Consider the following 27,803-nt stretch of genomic DNA (forward strand, 5'->3'; position numbering starts at 1 on the left):
TGGGTTGGGATCGTTTGGTCTACAGCATGGACACAGTTTCCAGTGCACCGCATCCCCTCACTGCGCTCAACACACTATTTTATTTTCCCACCATGGATGGTAGGGCATAAAATACCGCCTGTCGGCACCAGAAAAAACAGTGGAAAAACCTCATGTCGATCTTTTGACTGTCTACCTAGACACTGTCCACCTAATGCTTGTTTCGACCTATTGACCTGTCAAAGTAAATCCATGTCAACCTAGACCCATGTCGACCCAATGCTTGTCGACCAACATGCTGTAAACCAAATGATCGTCTCCCCTTCACATTACTGGTCCTAAGGGGAATTCAGCATTATGCAGGGGGCGTGGTCACAGTAACAGGGATGTGGCTCTGCCCCATTGGCTGGACTGGCCACTCTGCCGCCATGTGCACCGCCTTCCACACCACCTTCTTGGCATCTCTCCCTGGGGGTTGGATATGGTCACAGAGGGTGGGATTACATGCAGTAAATTGATCATATACAAAAAGAGGTTAAGCCAACATGAATGGGCGGGGCTTCAATTAACCGTGACTTTGTATCATAAGCTCCTTTTTCATACTTTTTGCATTGTACCCGTACTTCCCACATACAAAATAGGCCAGTTACATTTGAGGACATGCTATATAAGTATATAAGTATTCTGTGAAATAAGACAGTCATAATAAATAACGCCACAAATAAAAAGTAGCCCTATATTGCACCAGACACCAATCAAAAACCTTCTTTAGACTTGTTAGTGTGAGATAAAATCAGAAACATGCAGATATCTATGGTGCCCATCTGAATAGTGTGGCTGGTTATCCCTTTCAGGCAACTCTATGGCCATTTAAAAAAACATACAATTTTAAATAATGAATATTGCATATTGTAAAGAGATACCCCATCTGAATAAAAAACAAAAAGATGCAAAATGTCTTTCAGATGCGGGATGGCATTAGGATTTAACAAATCTGGTCTTTTACATGGGGAGTTTATTTTTCTTTTATAGTAACCCTGTATATTCCGCAACATAAGACTGTAGCCAGACCAATGTGGACGGTACTGCTTATTAATAAAGTGAAAAAAAAACCTCAATATAAATCTGGAGCATTTTCCACTTAAAGCTGGTTTCAAACTTAAGACAACTACATTACGGACAATTACCTTACTGCAACTACTTCACATGCTCATCGGTAACTTTACTGTTCTAAAATAGCGGTTATTATTGTTCCCCTCTCCAATGACAAAGCAATGCACTTAGACGAAGCTGCAGGAGGGCGCGTACAAGACAATGTAGCCAAAAAAACTGTATTTACTAAAAGTTACGAATTAGAGAATACTTCAAGTCACAAGTTGGTGCTCAAACCATTTAAAATAAATGACCTGATGCAGGTTAGAAGCTTTCTAGATTAATAAGAACACTGAGAAAAGGCTTCAAACACTTACTGTATCTCCACATGTACCTAAAAAGTACATAAAATAACATATGACCCTTCATATCTTACAAATCACCTAATATCAAAGCATCGAGTAATGCAGTAGTCCAGTACAGAAATGGGAAGCTTTTTTCTTTTATAAAGATTTTGTGTGAATTACTTATTTTATTATATGTGAGCTATATCTTTATTTTGTATCCTGTGACCTTACATTAAACTGTACATAAGTGGTTCCCAAACTTTTTTTTTGAATCACGGTGCCCTAGAGCATCAAAACTATTTTAAGGCACCCCAGGCCAAACATTTCCTTTTTAGAAATTCAGAAAAAAATAAAAAAAGATTTGCTTCCATTTGACCACATAGCACTGGAGGCGACGAGCCTGTTACATTGACCATAAATAATTTGAATTGGTCCTGGACCACCAACCCGAGGCACCCCTGCAAAAGACTTGTGGTTTCGCAGTGTGTTTAGGTACACCGTTTGAAAAGCACTGCCCTACGTCAGTGTCCATAATGGTTTTAAAAGCGTAGAGCTGACTTCATACTTGCCTACTTTTGAAAATGCATTTCAGGAAGTTACGGCCCATACACGTCACATTGAAAGGAAATCACTGTTACCGTCTGAGCAGCTTTCAACTCAAAGCTGCCGACAATGAGCGGCGAGTGCTGACGTGCGCTCCCGCATCATCGCTGGCCGCAGCTGTTCATCTGGTATTGCCAACAGATGAGCGATGAGGGTGGATGGCTTTTCCGTAGTGTCCTGCTATGGAAAGACGTCCACCCCCGTGTAATAAAAAAAAAACCTTGGATGTGTATGCCCTGAACGATTTTCAGCATCATCGCTGTCCATATACTCTGGGCAAAATCTGGCAGTGTATATGGACCTTAACAGTGAAAGCGGCATGCCTTAAAACTCACTTGCGCGCAACTGTAAATGAGCCTCAAAGCAAATACTTTGGCACATGTAAACTCTACATAGTCAGCTAGAATGCCCAATTTATAGAACAGCAACTGTAGATAATTGGGGTACGGTTCACATGTGATAGGAGGCTGTCCTTTAAACAATGTATTTCCAATTACAAATGGCATGCAGGCACCACAGTAACAAAAAAAAAAAAAAATCAATACATATTATATACATTCCCATATCTGCAGAAATAATTAAATAATTTCACATATGCAAATAATTGCACGTGTAAGGTAAACCTACATTTTAGCCCATGAAGACAGTAAATGAAGATGTTTTACTCTAGGTGTAACGGCATTAAAAAAAAAAAAATCCTTCTCTCCACTAGATCCCCATCTCGCTCTTTTCCGCCAGGTTCACGTAATTTAATCACACATCCTTGGGCACACAATCACTCATGCAGCCATCAGTATATTGGAGAGCGGGCACTTTCTTGTAGACCACATTCTCTTTGTCATTAGACCAGGGGTGGCCAAACCTGTCCTCAAGATCTACCAACGGTGCATGTTTTCCAGGCAACCTGTGGATCTATAGTAGGAATGAATGCAGCATGTTTTACAATGTGACAGTTAGTAATGACTGCAGCTGTGCACCAGCTAGGTAACCTGGAAAACGTGGACTGTTTGTAGATCTCGAGGACCGGTTTGGCCACCCCTGCATTAGACTCTCCAGGATACGGATGAAGAACATGCCATTTGATAAAATGACACAATCCAACAGAATGCGTGTTGACCAGACTACTGGGGCGGTGTACTGCAAAGTGACAGATGTGTCATAAGTAAATTCTAATACAGGCACAATCCTGATAAAGACAGAGCCAACTACAGTACTAGATATTGTTACCCTATGGGAAGAGGCGTTGCCTGTAAATGTATAGTTCCAAGAGGTTTTAAGGACAAAAAAAACAAACAGGTGGAAGAATTAGCCCAGAAATCCTTCCAAAAATATATGGAAATCCAGAAACTATGCAAATTAGCTACCGCAAGGAGCAAACTACAGTGCGGAACCATGGGACAGTGTAGGCTGCAGAGTGATCTCTGTGTCTTTGTTACAGTAGATATTATACTGGAAGATAAATAAGAGCTTCCCAATGTAATCTCCAATGTAGGCACAGAACTTACCCTTTTCATTGTGTCCTTCACAGGTGGCACTGGGAGATGAGGGAGACAGGTTTGGAAACTGTACAGCATAGGCTTCCGACCAGAGAACAATTTCACCATTCCCTGAAAAACCAAAATGCTCTAATTCAGTAAAGTCCAACACACACAGATGTATTATACCCGTTACACATTTAGGGGAGATGCAGGGCTCTGTGCATGTTCTCTACGCATACACGGGAGATTCTGTTTCCTATGCACTCGCGGCTGAATGGATGTAACTGGGTAGCATCAAAGTGTTTGCACAGAGGCTAATATAAAGGGAGGATATTTTGAGAGAACGAAGTTGTGAGTACACAGAGATTTTTTTATTTTCATCTCCTACACCAAGCATAGGGCATCAGTGACTATCACCGGCCAATCAGCTCCTGACTGTTAAGTTACAGGCTGGTTTTAAAAAGGAAAGTTAGGAGCTGATTGGCCCATGTTAAAGTACCAGGCATTTTATCACCTCTCCTCCCTTATCACCGCTTCATACATCTACCCCCTCAGTGGCCCTTATACTGGTTCACAATCAAAGGCAAATTCCTTCTCAAATGGACCATACCATTTGCACTGCAGGGGGGCAGATGTAACATGTGCAGAAAGATTTAGATTAGTCATTTTGTTTCTGTGCAGGAAAAATACTGGGTACTCTTTACCTAGCACGGCGCCCATGATTTTGATCGTGGGCATCGCAGGTAAAAAAATCGCGGGCATCGCGACCATTGAATGCACTAAAAATTGGGTGCGACGCGACCGACGCGATGCCCGCGATTTCCCATAGGGAACAATGTTAAATTTCTCAATTGACCCGATTTTACTGTTCAATGCCTCAATTGACACGATTTTTCCATAGGAAACAATGTTAAATGGCCCACAGAGGCCAAATAGGCACCCTGAAGTGTGAAATGGCCCCCACAATTGTTAACGCCACCCCACGATCAACGTGAACCCGAAGCGTGGCGAGCGCAGCGAGCCCGCGAGGGGCGGCGGTACGCGTCCTACGACCTTTTCATACCCCCACTATCCACGTCGGCGTGGAGTTGAGAATAGAATAGTGTGGCGAGCGCAGCGAGCCACCGCGCCCGAAGCGTGGCGAGCCCCGCAAGGGGACGCGGATACCTTCACAGGTAAACGCGTCCCTTCGCGGGCTTCACAGGTATCCTCGTCCGCTCGCCACACTATTCTATTCTCAACTCCACGCCGACGTGGATAGTGGGGGGTATGAAAAGGTCGTAGGACGCGTACCGCTGCGCTCGCCACGCTTCGGGTTCACGTTGATCGTGGGGTGGCGTTAACAATTGTGGGGGCCATTTCACACTTCAGGGTGGCTATTTGGCCTCTGTGGGCCATTTAACATTGATTCCTATGGAAAAATCGTGTCAATTGAGGCATTGAACAGAAAAATCGGGTCAATTGAGAAATTTAACATTGGTCCCTATGGGAAATCGTGGGCATCGCGTCGGTCGCGTCGCACCCGATTTTTTAGTGCATTCAATGCCCGCGATGACCGCGATGGGCGCCGTGCTAGGTAAAGAGTACCAAATACTGACTTTATTTTTACACTGCAATATACCGTAGATCTCACTTTGAAGTAAAACCCCACCCAAATCTAACTCTTTCTGCACAAGTTAAATCTAACCCCCCCCCCCCCGTCCCCCCCCGTGCAGTGCACATGGTTTTGTCCATTTGAGAAGGAACTTGCTTTTGCGAGTGAACCAGAATAAGCGGCCAGTAAGTGGACTAGACAGCCTTCAGAAGACTTTGCCCACTTTTCTGGGTGTACGGGAAAAGATTCTTTCCTGGAGAGCAAACAAGTTTGACTTATGTCCAGGTCTGTGTGTAATCATTACACACACTGATCACTCACAAATGATAAAGCTCAAATATATAAGATTTTGCTACAATGTCATAAGACTGACAATAACACTGGCATAATCGAATACAAATATTAACACAGAAGAACATTTCAGATGAATATGCTGTAGTGGTATGATCAGCCTGATTCTAGTTGGTTTGCAAGAGCAAACTCTTTAATGGACAAATCCATGTGCACTGCAGGTGGGGCAGATGTAACATGTGCAGAGAGAGTTAGATTTGGGTGAGGTATTTTGTTTATGTGCAGAGTAAATACTGGCTGCTTTATTTTTACACTGCAATATAGATATCAGTTTGAAGTACACACCCCACACAAATTTAACTCTGCACATGTTACATCTGCCCACTTGCAGTGCAGCATGGTTTTGTCCATTAAAAAGAGGAGTTTGCTTTTGCAAACCAATGAGAAATCAGGCCCTATGTCCTATTCCCATAGGAACAGGGCCTGTGGTCAGCTTATTAGTGAACGGTCATTGACAGCTTTGGACTGTGTTGTGCATGGCCTCAGTGTGTTGTTCTGTGTCTGCATCATGTCACCTAGCAACGTGATTAACACTTTCACCTGTTCGGAACCTTAGATTTGCAAGTCAAACAACAACACAAGCAAAGCTGAGCCTGTCATTTAAACATTCAACGATTCCACAACCCTTAAAATGTATCAAAATCAACTGTTTGAAAATGTTCAAAAAAGTAAACGTCAAGGACAGGGTTTTTGCTTCCACATTAAAGCGTGGCCTCATTTTGTTGCAGTAAAAAAAAAAAAAAAAAAAACACATAAGAAGTTAGTTTTTTTAATAGTTTTTCAACATGCAACAAGTGTAATAGGTACAAGGCGATGCACAAGTGCACAAATGGGCTTTTGTTTTGTATTAGATCTAGGAGCACGGTTCTCATTCACTGGGAAGTATTCAAGGAGGCCGGCGAGGGGGTTATACGGTGGGGACTGCTGAAGACAAGCGACCCGTTTAACCACCGAGCCGGCCACTCACCGTCGTCAGATGATGGTGAGGATTCCCCCAAATGGTGAGGTTCGCGGATAATGCAGGGAGCCCACTGCATTTAGCCAGGGGCCTCGCTGTTTCGGCGGCCGCATACACTGTTTCCGCGTCGCTGGAAAAACCCCAGCGACGTGTGTGTGTGTGTGTGTGTGTGTGTGAGGGTGGATATTCAATTTGGTGCAATTCCGTAAAAGCACATCACTTCTGCCAGTATTGCAGCTCACAGTGGTGCAAGGGGTAAGGTCAATATTAACACTGCTGTACATGGGGTTATCTGTACTGGCTTCTGTGTTACACGCGGTGGCACAGTGTATGCAACTGAATTGCACCCTTATTACTTACTTGGAAATGTTAAAATCAAATTATCAGTATAACACCCCAAATTACTTACACTGCTACATATCAAGTCTACTCACCATCCATATCCTGGTAGAGTTGGAGAGTTTTCCATGTTCCTCAAACATCCATCCGTGATAGGACAGAAGCTTTTTAAGGGTACAGCGCATTGTTGCTATAAGGGCCACCCATAGGCCTGTTCCAAAGATTACACCACTGACAATCTTCTGAGTCTGGCTGGTCATGTACCCTCTGTTGGAAAAGGAAATAGAATATACATGAAGCACTATAACACAGTACAACTAAACTGCAAACCTCACATTTTCATATATAATCTAGGGTTAAAAAATGGTTTAGCTGACTTCCACTGCAGTATTAATCCCATTCCCTATAGACAGGTAAAGCCCATCCTACATCTTTAGGTAGGGTCATCGAGACAGCTGCGGTACCTGGGTACTAAAGGGGGTGTGACTAAATCCTGTAGACATGACCACACCCCTCCGGGGAAAATATAAAACACTATGGGGTAGATTTATTATGCTCGGTGAAGTAATAAAGTGTTTGGTTTTTATCACTGGCCAACCAGCTCCTACCTGTCATTTTTCAAACCAAACCTGTAACTTCACAGTTAGAAGCTGATTGGCCAATGATAAAAAACAGACACTTTATCACTTCACCGAGCTTAATAAATCTGCCCCTATGTGCAGTGACAGAAAAAGGTGCAGCGTGATGTCCCCCTTATCAGCTGGCATGGGCCCTATGCTCTACCGTACCATAGGACAGTGTCAGGGTTGGATCTGGCACCGGACAAAGGGCTGAGTGTGCAGTGATTTGTTCTGCTGTGAAATTATTACCCTGGATCTTCATACACATACTACAATAAGCAGAAGCAGCCTTCTCTTAGCGTTAAACACAAATGGAAGGTGGCAATTGGTAGGAAGTGGTCATCTACTTTTGATACGACATTATCCAAGAGCCTTTGATATACTGAATATTAATAGAAAATAGTGAAGATTATAAATATCATACAGAATAGTCCGTGGGGGTCTAGCACAGCCTCCTAGCAATAAATTTGGCGGACGCCCTCACAAGGAGATAGTTACTCTGAACTGTCCTTTGTTCCCCACATTCAATCTGTCGCAAAATCATGTTACATGCATCTAAAAATCATATCCAAAATACGACCCTATCTCACACAAGACACTACCAAATCTCTTATCCATGCACTCACTATATATTGCATTGATTATTGCAATAGTCACCTAACTGGTCTTCCCAAGAACAGACTCTCACCACTACAATCCTTTCTAAATGCTGCTGCTAGGCTGATCTTCCTAGCAAGACGCTCATCGTCTGCTGTTCCACTCTGCCAGTCCCTCCATTGGTTGCCTGTATTTTACCTTATTCAATATAAAACACTTCTACTTGCATATAAAGCTATTAACCATACTGCACCAGCTTATATCTCTTTAGTTTTCACAAAATATCTCCCATCTCGACCCCTACGCTCTGCACAAGATATCCGTCTCTCTTCTGCACGGATCACTAGCTCCCATTCACTATTACAGGACTTTCATCGGGCTGCTCCCACCCTATGGAATGCTCTTCCACGCACAGTAAGACTCTCCTCTAGCCTCCAAACTTTCAAGCGTTCCCTGAAAACTCACCTCTTCAGGCAAGCCTATCATGTTTAAGTTCTACACGCATAACCCTCTGAGGCACTTATGTATTATATAGCTTCCCTTCTGGACCTGTAACTTGGTGGGACTGATATGCTATTACTGGTGCCTGTCCTTGTGTTTCCCTCCTATGTCCCTATAGATTGTAAGCTTGCAGCAGGGCCCTCTAACCGCCAAGTCTGTCTGTTGTTACCAAGTTTGTTTTATCTATGTTTACTATTGTAAAGCGCAACGGAATCTGCTGCGCTATATAAGAAACTGTTAATAAATAAATAGCCATAGATGTGTCGGGAAGATTTAAGGCAAAAGTACTATATATGACCACACATTTTATTTTTCGATACATCTTCTCTGTGCCTTGTACGAGCGCACAAACATCTTGCCCTTTGTTAAATGCTAAATAATCCCTGTTTACAAAAACAAAATGGCCATAAAATAGTTGGAATAGATCACTACGGCAGAGCTTCCACGGAATCCGAGGATCATTTACTGCCCAGCAACAGTCCATAGAGATACAGTAAGTACATTGCGTAGGATTAGTCATGGATTAGCAGGACTGACTTTATAGAGGAAATGGTTCCTATTAATAAACAGGGTATAGCATTCATTTCCTGGTCCTAAGTAAAGCATTAAACATTGACCTAGGATTGACAGGCTGATGTCCCGCAGGCCTTGGGAGCCATCAGAGAAGCCAGGAAGCTTGGTCTCTTACGAACGTGGTCGGGCTATAGATGCAGGTACTTGTGGAGTATCACGGCTCCCACGATGGCCATCGTACATGAAAAAATCGCATCGCATGCGATTTTTAACAGAAAAGCATCCAAATGTATTGAAATTAGTATGAAACATGTTCAATGGCCCCCAAATGGCATTTTTGAGGCTGTACCACCCCCACTATCAACGCGAACCCGAAGCGTGGCGAGCGCAGCAGTACGCGTCCTACGACCTTTTCATACCCCCACTATCCACGTCGGCGTGGAGTTGAGAATAGAAAGTGTGGTGAGCGCAGCGAGCCACCGAGCCCCGAAGCGTGGCGAGCGCAGCGAGCCCCGCGAGGGGACGCGGATACCTTCACAGGTATCCGCCTCCCCTGGCGGGCTTCACAGATGTCCGCTCGCCACGCTTCGGGCTCGGTGGCTCGCTGCGCTCACCACACTTTCTATTCTCAACTCCACGCCGACGTGGATAGTGGGGGTATGAAAAGGTCGTAGGACGCGTACCGCTGCGCTCGCCACGCTTCGGGTTCGCGTTGATAGTGGGGGTGGTACAGCCTCAAAAATGCCATTTGGGGGCCATTGAACATGTTTCATACTAATTTCAATACATTTGGATGCTTTTCTGTTAAAAATCGCACGCGATCGCATGCCATTTTGTCAAAAACGGTAAAAACGGCAAAAATCGCATCCCATCGCATGCCACTATATATGGCATGCGATGGGAGCCGTGATAATCCACAAGTCCCTAGATGCAACATACTGAGCTGTGAAAAACCCCATGTCAACCTAGACCCTGTCGGCCTAGACACATGTTGACCTTTCCCCATGTCGACCAACATGCTGTAGACTCAATGACCGTATCCTAAATATAGGATAATAATAATACAATATGCAGATACAATATTTCTATATGTACTACTTTAAATACAGCATACATGTGACTATAAAGCAAATCTACTACTGCCAGAAGATCCTGAAGCGATATTGTACAGGTTTATTACCAATACATCATCATCTGTCAGTATGCATTGATGCAGCCTTTTAAGACACCAACTATAATTAGAGGTTATTGTACAATACAAGGATTACAGTGTTGACTAAACAACTACTGATTTCCATCTACAAAATAGCACTGATTGCTGGTTTCCCTTCTCATATTGTTGTTATTGCAGCTTGCTGGAATTGTAGACGAGCAAAACGCTCAGTAATACAGAATGTAGTATAAATATGGATGTGGGAACCACTGGACACGTCAGAGAGACTTCAGTTTGTACTTAGTTAGGGAATTAGGAGAACTGCTGTATGAAATACATCGCACAGAGACACAATTGGTGATGTTGGTGGCAGTGAGGGGCTGGCATTCTGGGAACTCCCCCCACCACCATTTATAGTCAGTGCTTATAACAGATTCACCACAGTGTGTTAGTCCTAAAAACCTTTAGTGTTTATTATTATTATTGTTAGTCCTAGTGCCTTCAGTGGTTCTGTCAGGCTTTCAGGCAATGGGCCAGAATGCACTAAGCTTCAAGAGTGATAAAATGGAGAGTGATAAACATTCAGCCAATCAGCTCCTACTTGTCATGTCACTGGGCGAGATTCAGCAAGCTAAAAATGCCGTAAAAACCCAGTCTTCGGGGTTTTTACCGCATTTTCATATGCAGCAAAGCCCCATTGCTGGGGCTTCGCTGCGGGGGGGGGTTACGCCAGTTCCTATTTGGCGTAACCCCATGGAAGCCTATGGGTTTCCCTTCGCATCCCCCGCCGCCCCGCGCCGATCTGCGCAACACCACCCTCAACTGTGTCCGGGCAGCACAGAGCGGACCAGTGATTTCCTCCTGCCTGCACCACTTCTGAGTGCGGGGAGGAGGAAGCGGAGCCCTTACAGCTGTGTAAGGGTTCCGGCAGGGAGGGGGGGACCCGGTGCACATCGCCGGGCATTGCTTTTGCGTTAATAATCACATATGTTACTGCATATGCGATTATTAACTATGCGAATGCTGGCGATGTGCACCGGGGATTATTGGTGAATCTCGCCCAATGTGTTTGAAAAATGTCTGGCAGGAGCTGATTGGTTGGTTGTTTATCACTCTCCATTTTATCACTTTTGAAGCTTAGTGCATCTGGCCCAAGATCCTGTTACATGCTCTTATATATTCAGCAATTGACAGGCATTTGGTGGAAGGCTGGGGACGGGGCGACCGGCTTTGCCTGAAATTGGGTACTGTTGCCCTCATTTTCCAGAAGGGCCAAGGACTGAGTCAAGAGAAAGTTTTCTCTGCTTAAGTAAGGTGAGGTTTACTCAGCTTGTCTTCACCGATGAATGGTGCAATCATCAGTTCTGTGGTCGCATAAGCGGTGAGGATCTGTTTAACACCTTCTACTACATTTGCATTGCTATGGATCCCATGTGCAAAGCTGCTGCAGACAGCTTTTCAAATGCAATCTACATAGAATGAGGGCCAAAAACCATTTGTCTTCCAGTCACCTACCAGTATTTTCATGTTCATCCATCACAAACCTACACAAAAAAGTAAGATAAACAAGTACTTACGTTGTAGCGATCGTCTGGTTTATTTTCTCTATTAAACCAAAAGATGGGTCTACTTTGGTGTACATCGACGCCGAGGTCACACCCACTACCACGACCAACCAGCTGGAGGGGCTTGAAGGGAAGACTCCTGTAAGGATTCCATTCTGTTGAAGGAAAGTAAAAATACTCTTTTCAGCATTAACTCTACGAACCCTAAATAGATTAGAAGGTCAGGTTCTTGTCATGAATACATGTCGTACATAAACTTTGTCTGCTTGAAAATATCCAGAGTGACCAGGGACTGTTTCAAGCAGTCACAGAACATGTACAGGAACTTAAGGGGTGTTCACACAGTACAATTTTGATTGGTATCGAATCGAATGGCAAGCTAAAACGCATTCGATTTGGATTATATAGTACAAAACCGTACAATATAGTCTTGCCTGCACAGTCTATTTTTCTATTCGAGGTCGATGCCGTGGGGCTGTGTATCGGCATCGAGTTGGATGTACATTCAATTTCAAATAATAGAAGATAGACCAAATCGAACCGTGTGTACAGGGCAATAACATTGAAAGCAGTGATCTGCCAACTTTACCAACATGAAGGATACCAATAGAACTCTAAGGCATGGCAAATTATTCGGCAATATCCACACTTATCTGAATGAAAGCCAAAACCAGAGCCATCACTAGACTAAGATATAGGGGCGTGACCACAGAGTAGTACCAATACACATTACACGCCACAGCAGAGTGCCATGGACACAATGCACCAGGTAGAGCCACTTAAACACAATATGCCAAGAAGAGACTGTTCACCTCATTCTCTCCTCTACAGCAGTAGTGTCAGGGAAAAAGAGGGGGAGTGGTTTGTGTGTGCTTCTTGCCCCCTACCCACAACACATAGGGCAGTATTCAATGAGGCTGATTCGCCATGTTTTATGGCGATTTTGTGCTATTTTCGTGCTGTACGGCGATTTTTTGACTAAAACGGTGAATCCCCCTATTCAATGACCAGATGGCGAATACATTTCAAGGTTTTTATCGCCATGATTCACCTAGTAGCAATCGCTATCTTTTTATGGTGAAGTGGAATGTGAACTTTTAAAATAAAGTGTTTTGTTTTTTACATTTGGTGTAAAAAAAAATCAGGAATTTTATTCTGAGGAGGGGCATGCTATTTTTATTAATGTGCTGTAAGCACATGAATATATATTTAATAAAAAAAAAAAAAAAAAAAAAAATTATATATATATATATATATATATATATATATATATATATATATATATTTTTTTTTTTTTACTCAGCAGCCAGCAGGGGGCCGGGAGCCGAGCCGCTCATTAGATATTCATATATTCACTGCACCCAATCATTACATATGCACGATCGGGTGTAGTGAATACCCGGTCCCCTGTTGGCTATCCCGGGGGGCAGCCTGTGCTGCCTGGCTCCCGGGGAGCCCACCTTCCCCCCACAAACGTTCTGGGGCAGGCAGGGAGACTTCCATCTCCCTGCCTGCCGCCGTCCTCAGGATCCCTGCGGCATCGCCGCAGGAGTTAAAATTCGCCAGTCAGGGGCAGTGAGCCCCTGACTCATTGAATACTGGAGCTGGTGAGGCTCCGGAATGCAGCGAATCCTAAACAGGATTCGCTGCACATCATCAAAATTCTCATTGAATACTGCCCATAGTGTATGTGCACAGCATCCTCATCTGCAGAACTGCAGCCGTCTACGCCCCACTCTGGGATTTAGAAGTACACTTCCCATGGGCATCACACTCCAACTACGTGGCCGGTGCAGTCTGCTGGAATATGTATGACAGCACCCAGCACTGCACCTGTCACCACTTACACTGCTGGCCAAACAGAGTACATGCAGTCTGTGCGCCCCCACAACTGCGCACTGTGCAAGGTACCACCTGCACTAACCTAGTTACGGCCTTGCCCAAAACATATACTGAACTTGTTGCATCCTCATAGAAGAACATTTTTTTTTTAAAAGTAAAAGTCAACATTTGTAAGCTGTAAGTATAATTTGCAATGGTTACCTTAAATCTAATGAACTTCTTCTTCCAGGAGTGGAGGCCGGAGAGATAGATCTGTCTCAGAGCTTCATGACTTAATCTTAGGTCAATTCCATCTGGAGTTACCGTAAACTGGAATGCTACAGCCTGGTGAGCTTCTGCCATCTTTACTTACCACACTCCTGGGAAAAAAAAAAAAAAGTTAACGTTGGGTTCCGGGTTGGCAACAAAACAAACTATACACAACAACATAACATAAAAGCAGAATGGTCTAGATCAGTGGTTCCCAAACTGTGTGCCGTGGCTCCCTGGTGTGCCTTGGGACACTTGCAGGGGTGCCCTGGGTTGGTGGTCCAGGACCAATTAAAATTATTAATGGCTAATTATTTATGAGCAAAACAAGTGCTGGTGGCTGGCAATTATAAAATGTGTATAAACAGAAGCAAATCCTGCCCTTTACCACACAACTGATCCTAAGAATCGCATATAAACCCAATCTAATAAAAAAAAAATTGGCCTAGGGGTGCCGTGAATTTTTTTTTATACTCTAGGGTGCCGTGAATCAAAAAAGATTGGGAACCCCTGGTCTAGATAGAACCACAGATGAGGGATGCTCAAGCCAACATGGCTGTGGCCACACCCATAGCACTAGCTACACCCCCTCTGAGCATAATAATAGACCCTTGTTATTGTCAGTCCTAGACTCATCTGGCCCTGCAGGTAAAATAGTAATATTGGGGGTGGTTTTGGTTGACTTGCTAAACAGCGTACCTCCGCCCCCTGTCGCAGTCCGCACATCCCCGACGCTTTGCAAATGGATGTTTTGCATAAACATCCATTGGAGGGAAGCTTACGGGGCCGAAATCATTCGATGGTCTCTGACCTTCGAATGATTTCTACCCCGTTTGAAAATCATCTGACAGATTTGCTGCGTCTGGTCCGAGAAGGGGGCGGGAGGCTGACATCCGGGTGATGTCAGCCACCTGCCCCTGACAGGCAGCTGCCCGCCTGCAATCAAATAGGGACACCCAGCATTTTCCTGGGTGCACCCAGCGATTTCATGGGTATGCCCAGCATTGGGCCCTGTGTGCCAGCCCCCTGTCCGCTTCCATCTCCCCTCCTGTGCGAACACCTTGTGACTGTTCAAGTCACCGAAGGCGCCCGCATGAGGCTCAACATCGCTGCATGGTGCAAACACCCGTGGTACCAAAGCAATTAGAATCATGCACATTATGATTTATAAAGTGAGTAGCAGGGGTATGCGGTCGTTACAGCGACAAGTCGACACGCCTGAAGATCGACATTAGGTCGACAGTCAAAAGGTCAAAATGGGGTTTTTCCCTGGGTTTTTTTTTGAGCAGACAGGCGGTATTTCATGCCCTACCATCCACTCGGGCAGGGTGGGGGAAAAAAGAGGGTGCCGAGCGCAGCGAGCCATGCGAGGGGACACTGAACTTTTTAGCGTCCATGTCGATATTCGGGATAAAAAAAAAAAAGGAAGATGAAATACCTCATGTCAACCTTTTGGTTGTTGACCTAATGTACCTGTCAACCTAACCCCATGTAAACCTTCAGGTGTGTCGACCTTGATGCATGTCGACCCTATGACCCACACCCCCATCAGGAGCACAAGAACATAACTCCCTGAAATGAAACAGTAGGGCAGGATGTTTATGCAAAGTAACAAAACCGGATTTCAGGAGAAAAACTGGGATTATTTTAAGAAATAAAAACTAAATGAATATATAGTTGCCTATGAGATAGGTCTCATCCCAGCATAATTATAGCCCTTTAACCCATTGTGTGCCAACGCTGCTGTGAGATATCCTCAAAATCTCTCTTTGAAAAAGTAACCGAATTGAAGTTTATTTAAACATTCCACCAAAAAAAAAAAACCAGTCGCTGTGAGCGGCGCTGGCATTTATAGCAGATATTTTGAGGATCGTTGGCAAATCAAAGACTAGTTAAACTAGTTAAATGTCTCAAAATTACAGTTCTGCGATGTACTTTCACTTTGAGCTGTGAAAGTTTTTAGCCCGCAAACTCTTGGGTGTGGTATAGGGGTCCGACAGTCGGGATCCCGACAGTCATTATCCCGAATGGCCAGAACCAGACAGCATGGTGAGCGCAACAAAGCCCCTTGCGGGCTCGCTACACGAGCCACCTATTCTATTCTCCCTCTATGGGGGTCTGGAACCCAGCTATCGGTGTTTTGACAGTCGGGATCCCGACGTTGGGTAAATGCCTGTTGGGACCCCGTCCGGCACCCTAAACTCTTCACCCCCAATCTGCTCCTACCTCCCTATCCAGCAAGTTTGCAACAGATCAGTGTCCCTGCAGAAATTGCTTTCACTTTCTATAATGGCATCTTTTAGCACAGAAAAGGAGTAATTTAGTCCATTGAGTGGCCTCGCCTGGTCAATGGCGGTACTTCACCTCATAGAGGTGAGGAGTAATATATACATACACACACGCGCAAGATTAAGCAAGCAATTGAACTATCCAATTTATAATAGGATTAAGATACAATGAACACCTAAGCCATGGGTCCTCAAACTGCGGCCCTCCAGATGTGGTGAAACTACAATTCCCAGCATGCCTTGCCACAGTTTTAACACTCCCTTATAGGAAAACTGTGGCAAGGCATACTGGGAATTGTAGTTTCACCACATCTGGAGGGCCGCAGTTTGAGGACCCATGACTAAGCCTTTAAGCATTTTTAAAACGTTTTGCACACATATAAACCTCAGTTTATGACTTGGTGGTATGTGTATAGAACGTGGGATAGCCACTGCATGGGTAATTGTTAAACAACCTGCCGTAACCTATAGTAACTATTTATAGCAATTGCTAGAACACTTACACGTAGCAGAAAATCAGACTAAAAAACAATCCCCCGTGTGTTCTAGAACAGATCACACATACCACAACTGTTCTGCAAAATCTATAAAACTGTAAAAAAAGAAAAGAAAAACAACCTTCTCCTGCCAAACTGAAGGCCCTGTGTGCACACCGCATGGCCTCTTACAGGGATGACAGCCTATATATAGCATGTGGTCAAAGCCGGTTCTCTGTAAAGAGACAAACTTCCCAAACATGTAAACTTTGCAGAACTAACTTGTTAATACCCAAATGCTACATGTCAAGTGCTCTAGAACAAATATACATTGTTCCAAAACATAAAAAGGCAATTCCTCAATGTACGAAGCATTGATAGAATATATTCCTGGGTAAAATGAATATATTTTGCTAAATGAATACTAGAGAGAACGTAGCAGAGGATCAATCTGTACCGGAGAATTGATATTGCTCTGGCTCATTATAGATGAAGTAAATGCGGCATAGAGGGCGGTATGGATGGAATATATAACTTTTTGTTTGTTGTCCACAACAGCCTGCAAGGAATGTGAGATAGCTCCGCCCACTGATTTTACCCATTGCACTGTGTATTCCTCCCCGGTATGGATCGGTCATAAACCACGCAGGGAAGATACAGGTTCATCGACCTACTGTGTAAGTCTACCGCTGTGTCCCACTCAAACAACCTTTGCCGGTTCACAGAGCAGGGTAGCCAATGCTGAAAATGTTCATCAAGGCGCAGGCCCACAGATATCCATTGTGACATTTGTTAGGGACAGAAGTGGGTGTTATCTGGGGGTGAAACAAGTTCTGGGGTGTTTCTGGATATTTGTGATATTCATAGGATTATGGTAAGGAGTGGATTGTCTGCTTGAAGGATGTTTGGGAGGGGGGGGTCTGTGCTCAGTCTCAGTAGGGCGGGGGGGACTGTAGGTGGGGTATTGTGTGAAATGTGGAGGTTTGTGGTTTAACACAGCAGCTTAAAAGGGTTGGGGGCAACTAGACTGGCAGGCATATTGAAACCAACGGCTTCCACATAGGTGTAGGGAAGTGATAATCCCGCCTATTTTGGTGTTGGCTCCGCCTAAATTTGATTTGGGGCCGCCCACGTAAGGCCACTTCTAGAAAATTTTCCAGGGCTACTTTTAGTTCCCAATCTGCCCCCTGGGTAGAATTGGGAAACCTTTAGGCAGAGTTCCACCACACATGGAAAAATGTGGAAGACGGGATTTTGTGCTGGCATGTGTAGAAAATGTCCCTCTTCTCTGTCATTCACATTACTTCATACAGACATACCACTTACTGAACAAATCTGTAATTCCTCTTAGACATTTGGAATTCAAGTTACTGTAACTAGAGCTGAATTACTGGACTATCCAATGTATAAATAACCCTATGGACAACACAAGGCAATATTTTGTTGCTCTTGGCTTTATGGTGTACGTATAACTTCAACTACATAAAAATAGTTCAATAATGTAATTAGGGCAGCAGGTAGAGCAGGTATTCCCAACCACGGTCCTCAAGGCACACCAACAGTGCAGGTTTTGTAGATATCCAGGCTTGAGCACAGGTAACTTAATTAGTACCGGAGGGATTCTGATTAAACCATCTGTGCTGAAGCCTGGATATCACTAAAACCTGCACTGTTGGTGTGCCTTGAGGATCGTGGTTGGGAATGCCTGATGTAGAGCATAAAGCCCCGTACACACGGGGGAGATATATTGCTCAGTTTCCCCTTTTCATCAGCAACCAGAGATGGGAAAGGGAACCTCTGCCGGGGGAGCAGCAGAGGTAATCAGCTGGTCGCAGGAGCTTGCGATCATAAGGGGGGCTAAAAACGGGAGCGCGCACCCGGCGATTTATCGCTGGTGCGCATTCCAATCGCTGGCAATATGGTCGCCAGCGACCATATTTCCAGCAATTTTAGCCCCTATCGCCCCCGTGTGTACACACCTTAACAGGGTATTACAACATCAACACAGACAGACAACAATGTGAGCACATTTCTCTGCCCTCCATGGAAAACGCAGTTGGCATAAGTAGTCTTTGTGGGACAATACAGTACATTAAGGGTTCTGGGGATTTAATTTTATGGTTGACATGGACAATGTTGAAAGTTCTGATGGTGACATTCTGAGAATGTTGACCTGGGAAATGCCGAAATTTCCAAAATGTCACCATGGTGTTAGGTACTATGGTGTCACCATGGTGTTAGGTACTTCCTCCCGAAGGGTTAGTGTTAGGGAGACTGTAGTTGAGCCATCAGATGACTAGGCCAGAAGTGACACTCACTCAGAAGTGGCGTCACTAGTGTGCGTGTCACCGTGCATGCCTGCTCGCCGTGCCTCCGTCCCTGTTAAAGATCTTTGGCACGCGTTTGTTTGAGAAGGGGTCATGTCCCTGTATGCCACACCCTTTTTGTCCTTCTGGGGGCTGGACAACACACCCAACCTCTCCACGGTCTCGCTGCTACTTGAGGACACCATTATATTAGAAAAGCTTTGCACACCCTTTGGGCACTTACCACCCCCCTATCCTGCAGAGCGTTGGGCAGTGGGGACTGACTGACGATAAGTGTGTGTGCACTTTTTGGGCAGCGGTGTCAGACCTCCACCATAGCAGATGGGGAAAGCAGCAAGACGGTGCGGTCACATGGGATGGTACCGTTATGCCCAGCTGGATGCAGTTGCATCCCATATGACTATGGCAGGTAAGGGGTTAAGGATGTTATAGTTAGAATGTCTTCACAGCTGCAGATGTGTAAAAGCTGCCCTATCAAAATATACCAATGTCGCAACCGGATTTGTTCCCAGACGCCCCACCAACAGCTGGGGCAAAGACGCAGCATCTGTCACAGATCATTCCATTATGGAAGTTCTAAGTATCCCTATGACCGCGCAGCATAACGGGACATGTAAGACACAAGAAGCACTAGAACCACATAACATGCACCAACATGGTAACTATACACCTGCGGTTTTGAAACCACTCCCTTTTAATGCCCCCAAATGTTCCTTGTTTGTCAACCACTGAGAATAATCCTCTCTGCTCCTGTTGGCGTAAGACTAGAGCAGCACATGTGCAGCGCGACTTAAGGCTCCGTGCGCATTGGATTGGATCCGGAGATCGTCATGGCTGCCACAAGGAATTGTTGTATCCCCTAGTCATGACTGGGATTGCATATGATGCACTGTATACAAAAGAACCACATACAATGTGTCATATGCGTAACCTATGGGGGCCTTAACCCCTTCCCGACATTTGACGTACATTTACGTCATGGCCGGGATGTACTTCCCGACACATGGCATAAATGTACGTCATGCCATTTAACTGTCACCGCGTCTATAGACGCGGTGACAGTTTAAACATGTCTGCTGTCCCTGACAGCAGACATGTCCCTGCATGCCCAGGGGGGGTGGCGATGCCTCCCCCCCGTCGGCGATCGATGTGATTGGCTGTTCAAATGTGAACAGCCAATTACAGCGTTTTCTGTGTACCGGCGAATAACGTTCGCCGGTGACACAGGGATCGGTGGTGATTGGTGCTGTAAAGTACAGCACCAATCACCACGGGGTGTAAGGGTGACACTGGTGTCACCCCACCTCACCCCACCCGCCCCCAAAGGCCGTGATTGGTTCGCCGGACCGACGGACCAATCACAGCCATGGAGGGTGATTTAAACTAACGGTGACTGCACTGCAGACGCCATTCCGGTCTGGAATTGCGTGCAGTGCGGTCACCGTACCTATCTGCCGTGATATACTGACCTGATCCTTGCAAAATACTTACCTGATCACCTGATCACTGCTTGTAGCGTGCTGGATGCTTCCTGGATCTGACTTCTTGTGACTTCCTGCTGCTGCTGCAGTGTGATAGAGAGATAGAGAGAGATAGAGAGAGATAGATAGAGAGAGATAGTGACAGAGAGTGATAGAGAGTGCTATATTTTGTGTCTGCTACCCCCCCCTTTTTGGGGGTGCAGGTTTTTTTTTTTATATATATATATAACTGTCAGTGCTGCTGCTGCAGTGTCATAGAGTGATAGATAGTGATAGATAGTGAGAGATAGAGAGAGATAGAGAGTGATAGAGTGTGCTATATTTTGTGTCTGCTACCCCCCCTTTTTGGGGGTGCAGGGTTTTTTTTTTATATATATAACTGTCAGTGCTGCTGCTGCAGTGTCATAGAGTGATAGCTAGTGATATATAGTGAGAGATAGAGAGATAGTGACAGAGAGTGATAGAGAGTGCTATATTTTGTGTCTGCTACCCCCCCTTTTGTGCTGATCAGTATATCTGTGCTGATCAGCAACTTTTTGGGGGTGCAGGGTTTTTTTTTTTTTATATATACCTGTCAGTTGCTGCCAGTTGCACTGTCAGTTGCACCAAAGGTTGTGCACCTGCTGCCCCTCACTGGTAATCAGTGTCGCATCACTGATCACCTTTTTTTTTTTTTTTGAGGGTGCTGTGGGGTCTTTTTTTAATTTTTTTTTTTGCACACACTGTGATTTTGTGGGTGTCCTGTGGCCACTGTGCGCTGATCAGTGACGTACATCACTGATCAGCTTTTTCGGCACAGGGTTGATCTATTTTTTTTTTTTTTTTGATCAAATTCCTGTTGCCTTTGAGCGCTGTTCAGTGACGGACGTTACTGACCAACATCTGTGCTCAATTTTTGGCGCAGGACCTTTTTTTTTTTTTTTTTTTTAACCCCTTCAATTTTTTTTTTTTTTATTGGGATCAAATTCCTGTATAAAGTATTTTTTTTTCTGCACTACATACACACCCCCCGTGTTGAAATAAAGGTTGTACCCCCCCTACACTATACACGTGTTGAAACATTTCACTACCAGAAACACAAAAATAAAAATGACATCCCAAATGTCATCCCAAATGTCATCCCAGTCATCCAGAAGAATGTATTCAGCGGAGGAGGCATATGCCATGCTTGCCTCTGACTCTGACACAGCCAGTGAGGCAAGCGGGGAATTTGAAGGATTCATCTTAAGCTCCTCTTCCTCCTCTAGTGATGAGGGACCCCCTCAAAGACGCCCCCGTAGAGCAGCTGAGACCCCCCCCCCAATAATTGATCTCGTATGGACCCCACCACCAGACAATTTTGAGCCCCAGGTTCCTGAGTTTTTGGCCATCCCAGGAATCCAATTTGATTCCACAGGTCTCAGAGAAATTGACTTTTTCAAATTATTTTTCTCTGATGATTTTATAAATTTAATGGTGGACCAAACTAATTTATATGCCCAGCAGTTTATTGCTCAAAACCCCACGTCATCATTTGCTAGGTGGACCCCTGTAGATGCAGTAGAGATGATGACGTTTTGGGGTCTGGTGTTTCATATGGGCATAGTAAAAAAGCCAGAAATTAGGCAATATTGGAGTACAGATGTTCTGTACAGCACCCCACTTTACCGTATGGCCATGACCCGGACTCGTTTTGAGTTAATCCTTAAATTTTTGCATTACAACGATAATGCACAGTGCCCACCCAGAGATGATCCCACCTTTGACCGGCTATTTAAAGTCAGGCCGGTCATTGATCATTTCAGCGCCAAATTTGCTGAGATGTACATCCCAGATAAATTCATTTGCATAGACGAGTCCCTTATACATTTTAAAGGAAGGGTTAAATTCCGCCAGTACCTTCCCAGTAAGAGGGCAAGGTATGGCATAAAAATGTATAAGCTGTGTGAGAGCACCTCAGGGTACACCCACAGGTTTAGGGTATATGAAGGGAAGGATTCAAGAATTGAACCGCCAGAATGCCCCCCCTCCCTCGTAGGTGTTAGTGGAAAAATTGTCTGGGATTTAGTGCACCCCTTCCTGGATAAAGGTTATCACCTCTATGTGGATAACTTTTACACTAGCATCCCCCTGTTTAAGGCCCTTGGTTCAAGAGGTACAGCAGCTTGCGGTACTGTGCGCAAGAACCAAAGAGGCCTCCCAAAAACGCACATTGCCCAAGTACTGAGAAGGGGTGAAAGCAGGGGAATATGCACCGAAAATATGTTGTTGGTCAAATATAAGGACAAGAGGGATGTCCTTATACTGACAACAATTCATGGAGACAGTACCACCTCCATCCCTGTACGAGGTACCAGTACCCACACCTCAAAACCTAATTGTATCCTAGATTACAATAGGTACATGGGCGGAGTGGATCTTTCAGATCAGGTACTGAAGCCGTACAGTGCCCTGCGGAAAACAAAAATCTGGTACAAGAAGCTGGCCGTGTATATCATCCAGATGGCACTGTATAACGCTTACGTGCTATTCCGTTCTACCAGCCAGAGGGGGACATTTATGCACTTTCAAGAGGAAGTCATAAAGGGCCTAATATTTGGGAACCAGCAGGCAGAGGGCCCCAGTACTTCTAGTACTGGCCCCCGTATTGTACCAGGGCAGCATTTTCCTGATGAAATCCCCTCCACTGGAAAAAAGGGCAGGACACAAAAAAGGTGCAAAGTTTGCTATAAAAAGGGAATAAGAAAGCAAACTATTTTCCAGTGTGACACTTGCCCCGACAAACCCGGCCTATGTATAAAGGAGTGTTTTAAAATATACCACACATCTATGGATTATTAGGTTCATCATTTCACCGTGCTTCGGGGGTCTTGCTAATGCCACATAGCACCCACCATTCATTCCACCAGGATCTGAGCCGCAAAATCCAAAAATCACTCCTTCCCTTCTGAGTCCTGCCATGCACCCAACTGGTATTTTTTGGTCACATGTGAGGCATTGCCATACTCGGGAGAAATTGGGGCACAGATTTTGGGGTGCTTTTTCTCCTTCATACCTTCTGAAAATGAAAAATTTTGAGCCAGAACTGCATTTTTGTGTAAAAAAATGTAATTTTTCATTTTCACTGCCCAGTTTTTAAAAATTGGTGAAACCCCTGGGGGTTTGAAATGTACACTATACCCCTAGATGAATTCCCTGAGGGGTGTAGTTTGCAAAATGGGGTCACTTGTGGGGGGGTTCCACTGTATTGGTGCTTTGGGGGTCTTGCTAATGCGACATAGCACCCACCAACATTCCACCAGAATCTGTGCTGCAAAATCCAAATATCACTCCTTCCCTTCTGAGTCTCGCCACTTTTTGGTCACACATGAGGCATTGCCGTACTCGGGAGAAATTGGGGCACAGATTTTGGGGTGCTTTTTCTCCTTCATACCTTCTGAAAATGAAAAATTTTGAGCCAGAACTGCATTTTTGTGTAAAAAAATGTAATTTTTCATTTTCACTGCCCAGTTGTATCAAAATTGGTGAAACCCCTGGGGGTTTGAAATGTACACTATACCCCTAGATGAATTCCCTGAGGGGTGTAGTTTGCAAAATGGGGTCACTTGTGGGGGGGTTCCACTGTATTGGTGCTTGGGGGGTCTTGCTAATGCGACATAGCACCCACCAACATTCCACCAGAATCTGAGCTGCAAAATCCAAAAATCACTCCTTCCCTTCTGAGTCCTGCCATGCACCCAAATGGTATTTTTTGGTCACATGTGAGGCATTGCCGTACTCGGGAGAAATTGGGGCACAGATTTTGGGGTGCTTTTTCTCCTTCATACCTTCTGAAAATGAAAAATTTTGAGCCAGAACTGCATTTTTGTGTAAAAAAATGTAATTTTTCATTTTCACTGCCCAGTTGTATCAAAATTGGTGAAACCCCTGGGGGTTTGAAATGTACACTATACCCCTAGATGAATTCCCTGAGGGGTGTAGTTTGCAAAATGGGGTCACTTGTGGGGGGGTTCCACTGTATTGGTGCTTGGGGGGTCTTGCTAATGCGACATAGCACCCACCAACATTCCACCAGAATCTGAGCTGCAAAATCCAAAAATCACTCCTTCCCTTCTGAGTCCTTCCATGCACCCAAATGGTATTTTTTGGTCACATGTGAGGCATTGCCGTACTCGGGAGAAATTGGGGCACAGATTTTGGGGTGCTTTTTCTAGTTCATTCCTTGTGAAAATGAAAAATTTTGAGCCAGAACTGCATTTTTGTGTAAAAAATTTAATTTTTCATTTTCACTGCCCAGTTGTACCACAATTGGTGAAACCCCTGGGGGTTTGAAATGTACACTATACCCCTAGATGAATTCCCTGAGGGGTGTAGTCTGCAAAATGGGGTCACTTGTGGGGGGGTTCCTAAATTTTAGCATCTTATGGTGCCTAGAAACCTACATGGTGCCTAAAAAATAATCTCATAAAAAGGAGGCTCCAAAATCAAGTAGGTGCTCCTTCTATTATGAAGCCTGTGGTTTGGTCAACGTGCACACTAGGGCGACATATAGGATATTTATGAAAACAAAAGAATTGGGGGAATCAATTTTTAGTCACATTTCTCTAGTAAAATCTACTGTGTTCCTTAGAAAAATGTATTAAAATTGCAAATCTGCAAAAAAAATGAAATTTTGAAATTTCACCTACACTTTGTTTTAATTCCTGTGAAACACCTAAAGGGTTAACAAACTTCCAAAATGCTGTTTTGAATACTGTGAGGGGTGCAGTTTTTGAAATGGCATCATTTATGGGGGTGTCTCACATACAAGTCCCTCAAAGTCACATCAGAACTGAACTGGTCCCTAAAAAAATCAGTGTTTGAAATTTTCTTGAAAATTTGAGAATTTGCTATTCATATTGTAAGCCTCCTAGTGTCCAAAAAAATTAAAAGGAAGTTGAAATAATGATGGAAACATAAAGTAGACATATGGTCTATGTTAGTTATTAACTATTGAGTGGTATGATTATTTGTCTCACAAGCAGAAAATTTAACATTTTGCAAATTGCTAAATTTTCCATTTTTTTACGACATTTTGGTATTTTTCACAAAAAAACACAGACTGTATCGACCCAAATTTACCACTAATTTGAAGTACAATGTGTCACGAGAAAACAATCTCAAAATCACTGGGATAAGTAAAAGCAAAAAAAAGTTATCCCCACTTAAGTGATACATGTCAGATTTGAAAAAAGGGCTCTGTCAGGAAGGCAAAAACTGGCTGTGTCAGGAAGGGGTTAAGATGACTGTGTAGATAGCCAATAAATTGCTCAAATGCAAAAGAAATAGGGTATGCGTATATATCTGAATCAGGCTCTCCGCATTCCAAGAATGACTTTGTCCTTTCTTTCCGTTTATGCCACTTCTTGACATGACTGCTATGAAACTAATGTTGTGTACGCACTATACATATTCGATCTGCAACAGTGTGTACCCTCACATCCACCCAATTTATCATTTGATGTATTGGATAGTTCCATTGTCCCATGTGATGTGCTGCACAACAGACAGGACAACGCTGGGGTCTTGTTACATTACAATTGCAATGATCCAGTACATCATTACTCCATATTGCTTCCTGGCAATGTGACTTTCACTACTTTGCAGTGCTGCTCAGGTGCTACACTATATTAAGAAACTAATACCCCTTTCACATCGCAATTCATTACGTTACAAGCCATTTTCTTGGCGGTTCGACCCGGTAATTAGTGCTATGTGAAAGGGGTTACCGGGTCCCGCAAACGGGTAGAAACAGGGCAATAAGAACTGGTAAAAAAAAAAAATCAGAGTTTTTACCAGTTCGTTGCCGTGCAGTGTGAATGGGTTAAACGACCCATTTCCCGTTCACACTATGGAGGAGGCAGCGCCTGGAGCAGCGCCAGCTCTAAGCACTGCCTCCTCCTTTGCAGCAGGCCATTAGATACATAACTTGACCCGGATTAGATAAAATGCAGCCTAACCCGAATTTTCCCCACAAACCTAATCCGCCCTTCGCCAGCCGGATGCTACCGCTCCCTGCATACACACCCATTGGGATGTCAGCTCTCGGAATTCTGGCGTCGGCATCATGATCCCTTTCAACGTTCCGGCACCGGAGTTCTGACGGCAGTCGGGATACCGGTGTTGGTATACAAAGCGCCAGCTCCTGACCGCTTTTGACAGGCTGGTAACGAGCTTATTTATGAAAGTAATGAACAAAAAGGTTTGCAGACATATGCACTTATAATCAGGGCTGCCGAGAGGGCTATAATCAGAGCTGCCCCCCCCCCCCCCTCAATTTTAAAGTGGGTTTTCACCCCCTAAACGTTTTGGGGGCATGGCCTAATCACAGGAGGTGGTCACACCTCCCGCAATTAGGACATGCCCCCAACATTTTACCGGGGCCCAGCATTCCTCTCGGCTGCCCTGCTTATAATGGCCAATTATGGTAAGGAGACAGCAGCCTATGGAGGTGTGAGCTTAATCAGCACTTGATCCAGAAACTGCCGATAGGATTGCCCTGCAGTGTGAATGTAATCATTATTAAGGTATGAGTCCTAACTTGCCAGTATACTGTAATAGTAAATTAAGAAAGTAAGCCTTAGCAAGGCCCTTACTTTGGTGCTGGCACAGAGACAGGATGTCAGTAGAGTCATGCTGGAGCCAGGAACCGGAGCACACACTGCTGATGAACAGTCACAGGACAGCCGCGCTGCTTGCGCTGTCCCTGTCTGCAAGTACCACTTCTGCAACTCCGGGCGCCGACTAAGCTGCCCCCTTACCTCCCCTGTTCTGATGCCACTGCGCACACATACATCCCGGAGCCGCAGCCGCTCAGGCCACACTGCAGCAGCTGCTGGAACACTACGCACGGCCCTGGCTGGGACAGAAGCAGTAAGAAGCTGCTATGATCCCGGGGAGGCAGATCACGGGAAGCGCCCAGGCTGCTCTACTATCACGCCGCCCGCCCAGCTGACACAGGCACTGTTTTATAGCCTCCCTTGGCGCTGGCGGCTGTCAGTCGGCCCGGGTGTGAACAATGTACTGTGTGCATGGCAGAGCAGGAAAGGTAGCGGCGGGTACCGAGCGCCGCTGACATATGATGAATCGTGTCAGCGGCGGCGCCGCTTGTCACTTGCCACTTCCCACCCGCTCTGCCATGCTGCTATTTAAAAGAATGGCAGCCCGCTGTGCCGCCCTTGATTGGTGCCGCCCTGAGGCCCGTGCCTCACGGGCCTAGGCACAAATCCGTCCCTGCTAGTCTAGCTGCATTCACATCTTGCATTTAATATCGCAGCGTGCTGAAATATTTGTTAAAAGCTCGTCAAATGCAATGTACTTTCACTTTGAGCTGTGACTGTTTTTATCCCAAAATCTCTCAACCCCAGTCCCTATCTGCTCCTACCCCCAATCTCTGTCTTCACAACTCCCTCTCTCCATATCCAGCAAGTCT

At 44.8% G+C, this 27,803-nt stretch overlaps 1 protein-coding gene across 2 annotated transcripts in view; it reads right to left on the reverse strand.

Annotated features, from left to right (window-relative positions):
- The window catches only part of LOC146044956 (carnitine O-palmitoyltransferase 1, liver isoform-like), a 68,082-nt gene that overhangs the window by 32,453 nt on the left and 7,826 nt on the right, over positions 1-27,803 (reverse strand). For both annotated transcript variants that reach the window (XM_083163633.1, XM_083163632.1), the window contains exons 2-5: positions 13,734-13,891; positions 11,703-11,845; positions 6,837-7,008; positions 3,527-3,628 (exon numbers count right to left, since the gene is read on the reverse strand). In XM_083163633.1, coding sequence (XP_083019759.1) covers positions 3,527-3,628; positions 6,837-7,008; positions 11,703-11,845; positions 13,734-13,874 — 558 coding nt within the window. In that variant the 5' untranslated portion in view covers positions 13,875-13,891. The remainder of the gene's footprint in view (positions 1-3,526; positions 3,629-6,836; positions 7,009-11,702; positions 11,846-13,733; positions 13,892-27,803) is intronic.

Source organism: Crinia signifera, chromosome 11 (assembly GCF_055691185.1).
Source record: "Crinia signifera chromosome 11, ASM5569118v1, whole genome shotgun sequence".
In the NCBI taxonomy this organism is placed as follows: Eukaryota; Metazoa; Chordata; class Amphibia; order Anura; family Myobatrachidae; genus Crinia; species Crinia signifera.